The sequence below is a fragment of the Cynara cardunculus genome (genome assembly GCF_001531365.2).
Source record: "Cynara cardunculus var. scolymus isolate 2C chromosome LG 3, CcrdV1, whole genome shotgun sequence".
NCBI classification, from domain to species: domain Eukaryota; kingdom Viridiplantae; phylum Streptophyta; class Magnoliopsida; order Asterales; family Asteraceae; genus Cynara; species Cynara cardunculus.
In genome coordinates, this window is record NC_037530.1 from 33,737,731 (window position 1) to 33,746,284 (window position 8,554).

General features: G+C 34.3%; 1 protein-coding gene across 2 annotated transcripts; it reads left to right on the forward strand.

The window, feature by feature from the left end:
• The first annotated feature begins 230 nt into the window (after nucleotides 1–230).
• On the forward strand, nucleotides 231–5,112 carry LOC112509487 (probable boron transporter 2). 2 transcript variants are annotated; one of them, XM_025114469.1, is made up of 12 exons: nucleotides 231–334; nucleotides 438–520; nucleotides 616–808; nucleotides 906–1,044; nucleotides 1,282–1,447; nucleotides 1,580–1,746; nucleotides 1,868–2,041; nucleotides 2,155–2,250; nucleotides 2,684–2,821; nucleotides 2,901–3,220; nucleotides 3,630–3,928; nucleotides 4,645–5,112. In XM_025114469.1, the coding sequence occupies exons 1-12, from the start codon at nucleotides 231–233 to the stop codon at nucleotides 4,929–4,931; spliced, it is 2,166 nt and encodes a 721-aa protein (XP_024970237.1). In that variant the 3' UTR covers nucleotides 4,932–5,112. The 2 variants fall into 2 exon arrangements, with proteins under 2 accessions (XP_024970237.1, XP_024970236.1); XM_025114468.1 differs by having other exon boundaries at nucleotides 3,630–3,900; nucleotides 4,614–5,112.
• Nucleotides 5,113–8,554: the final 3,442 nt, after the last annotated feature.

Genomic DNA, 8,554 nt, shown 5'->3' on the forward strand with positions numbered 1-8,554 from the left:
AATGAAGTAAAGTTCCTTGTGTTTCTGCCCATTCCTAGGTGCATTTTTTGCATACAAATTTGAATTGTTATAGTATTAGCCTCTTGAGCTAGCCTGCTGCTTTTATTGTTGCCGTTCCTATTTTAAAGTTGTCTCAGAAAAGAAAATAGAAAAGTACTCAGAGCAAGAGACAACTATCATTAAGAAGAATATACTTAAAATCTTTGAACTGGGAAACTTTGTGAATTGCCATGGAAGAAACATTTGTTCCTTTCCGTGGAATCAAGAAAGATCTTAAAGGAAGACTACTGTGCTACAAGCAAGACTGGACAGGTGGCATCCGTGCGGGCATCAGGTTTGTGACTCTTTGTAGCTCATATTTTTCTTAGTTAATAATTTCTTGTGTATATGACTTGCATTTGATGTAGTTCCGATCGTCCTTACGTTTAATTGATTAGGATACTGGCTCCAACAACATATATATTCTTTGCTTCAGCAATCCCAGTTATATCTTTTGGGGAACAATTAGAAAGAGACACAGGTTGGACAGTTTTCTAGTGTTAAAACATTGATGTTATTGTTTTTTGAACTGGGTATCTGCTAATATGAATCTTCATGATGTTTGTTTTGCTTCAGAGGGGAGTCTCACTGCAGTTCAAACGCTAGCATCAACGGCACTATGTGGCATCATCCACTCTATAGTTGGAGGACAGCCACTGCTTATACTAGGTGTGGCTGAGCCAACAGTGCTAATGTACACATTTATGTTCAAGTTTGCAAAAGATCAAAAGGATTTAGGACAACCCCTTTTCCTAGCCTGGTCCGGATGGTACTTTCTGGCTATTCATGTGGCTTAAACTAGCTACTCTGTAAAGTTTAGCACTTAAAGTCTTAAATAAGTTCTGTAATCTTCTCCCTGAGAACAGGGTTTGCGTGTGGACGGCCCTTTTGCTGGTCTTGCTATCCATTCTTGGTGCCTGCTCCATTATCAATAGATTCACACGGGTGGCCGGGGAATTGTTTGGTCTTCTAATTGCAATGCTCTTCATGCAGCAGGCTATTAAAGTGAGTATTGTCCATTTCCATTTCACCTTAAACAAACTTCACTAAACTGCTGGTTATTAGGGTGAGTTTGCAACTAAGAGTTGTAATTTTTACTATATGTTGGCTCCAAGATCACTGTCCAGAATGTTATTATATTACTATGTAAAGATCACACTCCCCTTGAAAATAAACGCCTCCATTTTTTTGATTAAATTCACATATGATGCACGATACTCTAACATACACATAATTTCATAGGGAGTTGTGGAGGAGTTTGGTATTCCAAAAAGTGAGGATCCCAATCAGCCTGCCTTTCAGCCTTCATGGCGCTTTGGGAATGGAATGTTCGCACTCGTTCTGTCTTTCGGCCTTCTTATTACTGCTTTGAAGAGCCGTAAAGCAAGGTCCTGGCGTTATGGAACAGGTTAGTGTCTAACCCTTGGACTCTGTGTTAAGAATCTAGAACAATTGTCTGAAGCTCAACTAAGTTGTTTGTTCACAGTCTCAGTCTTGCTATCTTTTTTGTTTGTGTATTCTGACTTCTAATTCTCCAAAGGGTGGTTACGGGGATTCATTGCTGATTATGGTGTTCCTTTTATGGTGGTTGTTTGGACTGGTGTCTCATACATGCCAGTTAATGATGTCCCAAAAGGGATACCAAGGCGGCTTTTCAGTCCGAATCCATGGTCTCCTGGTGCATATACAAACTGGACTGTTGCAAAGGTGGTTTCTACACTCGATCTTGATCATATAATATGAGATACTCTAATTAGCACCTGCACGAAAGGTTCTTTTTCTTATATGTTCTTCTAAGGCCATAATCTCATACTTAAAAGTCCTGCAGGAAATGTTGAATGTGCCTCCTGTATATATTGTTGGAGCTTTTATTCCAGCAACCATGATAGCAGTGCTTTACTATTTTGATCACAGTGTTGCATCTCAGCTTGCGCAACAAAAAGAGTTTAACTTAAAGAAACCTTCTTCCTATCATTATGATCTCCTTCTTTTGGGTTTTCTGGTAAGAGATCTTTCATGGGCTTTTTGGTAATGATGAATGCTTTAATCAAGCTATATGATAAAAAAACAAGTTGGTATGTCATCTTTTTCGCTTGCTTTTTTTTTCTGGATCAGACCATACTATGTGGGCTAATTGGCATTCCTCCAGCCAATGGAGTTATTCCGCAATCTCCAATGCACACAAAGAGCTTAGCCACTCTAAAACATCAGGTATATCTTATTATGCAAGCTAAATGAAACTTTTTCCCCTTTTCTTGCTCTCATCTGGATATAGCAGGATGATGGTTCCAATTATTTTATTGTATACTTCGGTGTCATTCTTTTTCCTCCTATACACCAAGTGACCATCATTTCTCAATAATTAAATAGAAAATGATCTTGGTTCCCCTGTTTCTTTAAAAAGTGTTCACTTTCTTAAATGCAACAAGTGATCCCATCTTGATTGATAGTGTTGGAGCTAGAGTTTTCTCTAAGGCAGGCGAAAGTAATAGGGAAGCTGAAAAAGAAAAATCAATTTTATCTAGATAAAAGGAACACTAGAGTTCTAATGGTATATTAAATGAAAATGTTCGAACTTTTCAGTCTTTTGCTACTAGATTCAGACTTTGTGATTTACGGCATACTTTCTGTCCCTCTGGAACAGCTTCTACGAAGTAAACTTGTGGACACTGCTCGAAAAAGTATAAGCAAGAATTCAAACTTGAGTGAGCTGTATGAGAACATGCAACAGGCCTACAACGAAATGCAGACTCCGCTTGTTTATCAGAATCCATCAAGTCTGGTATATTAACCTTCAATTGGTTCAATACAATTCTTAACAGTATTCCGTGTCCTATGTCTATTAATTGGATGTTAAACAGGGACTGAAAGAATTAAAGGAATCAACAATATTACAAGCCTCTAGTAGTGGTTACATAAATGCACCAGTTGACGAGACTATCTTTGATGTCGAAAAGGATGTTGATGAACTTTTGCACGTTGAAGTGAAGGAGCAACGACTTAGCAATGTGCTACAAGCGTTAATGGTTGGTGGGTGCGTCGCTGCTATGCCCGTGCTTAAAAAGATCCCAACTTCAGTTCTTTGGGGCTACTTTGCTTTTATGGCCATTGAAAGTTTGCCCGGCAATCAATTCTGGGAGCGGATATTATTACTTTTCACTGCTCCAAGTCGAAGATACAAGTAAGTTTCACTGTGGACACAAATTTCAAGTGCCATCTGCTCCTCTAATTATGTTAAGAGTCCCACATCAGCTAGACCTGGATCATTTCTCCTCATTATATGTTGGAACCCCCTTCTTTGCTCAAGGCTCTTTTGGAGAGTAATCCAATGAGGTTCCACATATTCTAACATGGTATTGGAGTCACTCTAGGGAGTGGATTTGACACTCTGACACAATTTGTGCCGTCTGGCCTCCATCTTGGACCATTTGTCCTAAATATATGTTGGAACCTTGACACTCTGACACAATTTGTGCCGTCTGGCCTCCATCTTGGACCATTTGTCCTAAATATATGTTGGAACCTCCCTTCACTCCTCAAGGTCTCTAACAAATTATGGTTCCTTGTACTCTTTTGGAAATCTTGATCAGGGTCTTGGAAGATCATCACGCTACATTTGTAGAAACTGTACCTTTCAAGACGGTTGCTGCGTTCACATTGTTTCAGACGGTTTACTTGCTTGCGTGTTTTGGCATAACGTGGATCCCAATAGCCGGCGTTCTTTTCCCACTTTTGATCATGCTTCTTGTTCCTGCAAGGCAATATTTACTTCCAAAATTCTTTAAAGGTGTCCATCTTCAAGATCTGGATGCAGCTGAATATGAAGAAGCCTCAGCCACACCCTACAATATGTCCTTTGGTGTAAGTCAACTTGTTCTTCAGTCTTACTGCTCCACAGAAAAGTCAATTAAACTAAAACAAAGACATAAAGAACAAATAATCTCTCTACTTTGTCTTGAGTTAGAAGATAATTAAGCAAAATCAATACATTTTTAAACAAAAAATAAATAAATGTTATATTTGGCTTAGGAACTGTTAGAGTTCCACATTTCTCCCCAATATATGTTGGAACCTATCTACTCTTCTTAAGGGCCTCTTTTGGAGAGTAATCTAACTAGGTCTCACATATTTTTATGTGGTATCAAAGCTTTGATCTACCACTCTTGGACACTCTGGGTATCAAACCTTAGATCTGCCACTCATGGGACTTGACACTCTAGGGCAATCTGTACTTGTCTAGCCCCCTCTAGGACACTTTGGGACAATTTGTGCCCGTTGAGCCTCTGTTGGAGGGCCATGTTAGAGTCCTACATTTATTAGACTTGGACCATTTCTCCCAAGTATATGTTAGAATTTTCCTTCTCTACTCAAGGGCTTTTTTGGACATATTCTCACAAAAATGATGACACGAAGGAACAAAAAGCCTCATTATTTGCCTCGAGTTTAAAAAGATAAACATGCAAAGTTGATACATTTTCAAACAAATTTTTTTTAATGTTGTATTTTGCTTAGGAACCATCAAGAGTCACTTATGCCACTTTGTGCATCTATCGATATGTCCTAAATGCTTGCAGGATGACAATGCTCATTCAAGAAACCCCCAAGTTGATAGTGCAGAAGTTCTTGATGGAATTGTAACAAGAAGCCGAGGAGAGATTCGCCACACTAGCAGTCTAAAGGTAACAAGTCTAACCCAAACTCCACTCGAAGATATGAAGCCTGTGTGTAGTCCCCGTCTCTCGCAAAGGGTTTACAGTCCACGTTTGACAGAGTTAAGGGTGGCCAAGAGCCCTAAATCACCTGGAAAAGGGCTAGAAATCAAGAAAACCCCCACCCCCAGTCTGCACCCATCTATCCTTGGTCAAACCAGTAATGGCTCCTCTTCTTGTTAAGGTAAGCTAATTGGTGCTAAGAGGTTGTGTGCTTGTGTTTTAATCATGGTTTTGTAGGATCTCTGTTTCTTTGAAATGTATTGTGGAAAGAGTGTACATTATCTCTCCATTATCTGTTTTATTATATGTATGCATAGGCTGGGCAGAAACCATATTATCAAATTTATAATGGAATAAAAAGGTTGATATATAATCACTCTTGCAAAATCTTTGGAAACTACCTTCTGCTTTGCTATGCAATTTGTTTCTAGATATTTGATCAAGATTCATGTTATGACCTCCTTGAAATGGTGACTTTGGAGAAGGTTCATGGAGGTCACCCTTTTAAGTGGCTTGAGATTAGGTACCCTTTGCTCTACCATTTCCTTCAATTTGTTGCTTCATTGTCATGCATAACAAAATGAAATGGTTTATGTGAGAACATGCAACTCCGTTAGATTAGGTTTCAACATTTATTGCTGAGAAATCATCCAAGTCAAGCCGATGTGAGTTATACCCGCCCGTCTAGACAAGCACAAATTGTTCTAGAGTGTAGAAAGGGGCAAGACCTAGATGACTACAGATGGCACCATAGTGTCGGAGTCCCTAGAATGCTAAATTTTGGCTCTTATACCATGTGAGAATACGTGGAACCCCATTAAATGACTCTCCAAAATATGATGTTCTCAACAAAAAAGTACGAGTCCCAAAGGATTTAGCTTAACGGGTAAGAAAGTAAACATTATAGTATGAAATTCACCTCCCTTTGGATGATAAGCATCCAATCCTTATCAAATTGTTGTTGAATGAGATGATGATTGAGGGTACATTTGCTAGTGGAGTCCAAAGGATTGATTCCACTACATTTTTTTGAACCAAACCACCCACTCGGTCACCATTCCATAATCGCTTTTATTGGACCCTACGTACTCTACAACAATTTTGCTTTACTTTTAGGTATATGTTTTATTTCGTTTTTGTAATAGTAAATAGAAATACAATATCTGTGTTCGGACGTTTTATATTTTAACTTAATATATGGTTTGACGAAAGATACAGATACAACACGAGTTTATTTCCTTTGTGGTAGAGAATCGCATTTGCGAACCACAAAACCATCACTATAACAAAATTGGGTTTATAGGACACCCTTAATCTCTAAGTGTCTCAATAGACCGCTTTATAGAGCTTAATTTATAGGACCAAAAGTGTCCTATCTAAATGTGTTGTAATAAGTGTATATGACACTTTTGGGCGTCTTAACAAGTTTTTTAGGACATTTTTAATATAAAGTGTCGCATTAGCAACTTTATAAAAAGTGTCCTATAAACTTAATTTTGTTATAGGACGTTCGTTTTAATAGGACAGTTTTTCAAATAGTGTCCTATAAAGTTGCTAATGAGACGTTTTATATTAAAAGTGTCCTAAAAAACTTATTACAAAGCCTTTGGATAGGAAACTTTGTTTTTTGGTCCTATAAACTAAGTCTTATAAAGAGGTCTATTAAGACGCTTAGAAATTGAGAGTGTCCTATAAACTCGATTTTATTGTAGAGCACCGAGAGTGATATATCTAGAATATTTTTGTTGTTGTATGATTTAAAAAAATTACGTCAATCATTCATAATAAATATGGATATTTGACGATGGTTTCTGGTCAATAAACAAATCAATCATATTCTCAAGATGAATATTAAGCTATGATTATTTTAGGAGTTTTTAAGTGAATAATTAATTTTTCCAAGTATGTTTATTTGTAAGGACACTTAATTTTTCACAACAAAAACAATTTTGAAAATTACTTTTAAAAAAGAACATATTTTAAAAAATTATTTACTTCGGTTATTAAAGTCATGTCAGATTGAATTTCAATCAAACGTCAACAAACAAGTGGTACTGGTAGGGGTATGTTGGATTATATCTTGATTTTAATATTTTATTTATTTTTTATCTCAGTCGATGTTATAGTATGATCTTATGTGATTTTGAAGAAACGATAATGTTTTTATTTTTGAATAAAATATAAATTTAAAGATATCATAAAAATTTGACAAAAATATATCAATATTAGTATCAAATTAACTATTTAAAATTTTTATTTTTTGTTTAATTTTTTAATTCAATTTTTTTATTATAATTTAATTTACGTTCAATAACGAAGTAATTTATATTTGGTTTAATAATATAATTTWATTATAAAGATAATAATTATTTATTTTGTTAGAACTCGATGATTATCTTACTTGTAGTTTAGATTTTTTATATTTTAAAATGAGATGTTTATGCTCTAATTGATTATGTTTATCYRCAGTTAKTTATACGAATTYAAACATSGAGCTTTAATAAGTTGTACTTATGCATAATTTACTTGTAATCTTGAATTTTAAGTAATATGCATCAATATGCAGTACTTTATGTGTAAAAAATGGTTTTTAAGAGTTTTTGTCAAATGCTTTATATATATATATATATGTATACACACACACACTAGTCGTGTACCTGTACAATGCGGCGGGAGCCGTGAATTTTACCGATTTTGAAGTTTCACAGGTTTTATTAGAGAAGATTTAACGATGATATAAGTTACATTTGGTCTTTACATACTAATACAATTTGAATAAATAAGATTAGGGTTCCAATTACAGTCTATCGATGAAAAAAATCTTATGACAGTTTAAAATCCAATATATTTAAACAACTCCACAAATGTATTCGATTTACACCAAGAGCAAAGAATCAAGAAATCAGGAGCAAGAGTTCTAGAGCAATTGAATGAGATAACTTTTAATAACTCATGATGAATCTCAAGTTGAATCTCACCTTGGGAGATGGGGAGAAGACATAGAGGTATGAGAGGGTGAAAACATGAGTGGAATGTATCAAAAGTATCTTGGGAACATGAAAATAAAAAGTAATAATGTGCATTGTTAACTTGTACTATATGTTATTTTAATTGTATATTAAGAGATTTTAAGATTGAATGCATAAAGTAGTAGTAATTAATGCATTATGAGTTGTTTTTAAGACTTTTAAGACTTTGTGCATAAATGTATAGTACTTTATGCATTAAAAATTATTTTTAAGATTTTTAAAAAATCTGTTTTATAAAATAGTATAAATATATATAAGTTTATTTAAAAAAATTCTAATTAATTTTTTTTAAAATGTCAATCAATCCTGATATTTATATCATCAAAATGGTAACTTATCTATCATATTAAAACTTGAAAATTTCTAATTACAGTAGATATACTATTTTGAATATTTATCTATAATTTGACGAATATCTATGAAACATTATATATAAACTAGAAGCGTATTCGCGCAATGTAGCGAGATACATCGTGATTTTAATATTTCATTTTATTCTTTATCTCAGTCGATGTTATAATATGACTTTATGTGATTTTGAGAAAACGATGATGTTTTTATTTTTGAATAAAATATATGTTTGAAAAATATCATAAAAATTTGACAAAAATATATCGATATTAGTATCAAATTAACTATTTGAAATTTCTTATTTTTTTGTATAATTTTTTAAATCAATTTTTTATAATTTAATTTATATACAATAACGAAGTAATTTATATTTGGTTTAATAATATAATTTTTTTATAAAGATAATAATTATTTATTTTGTTG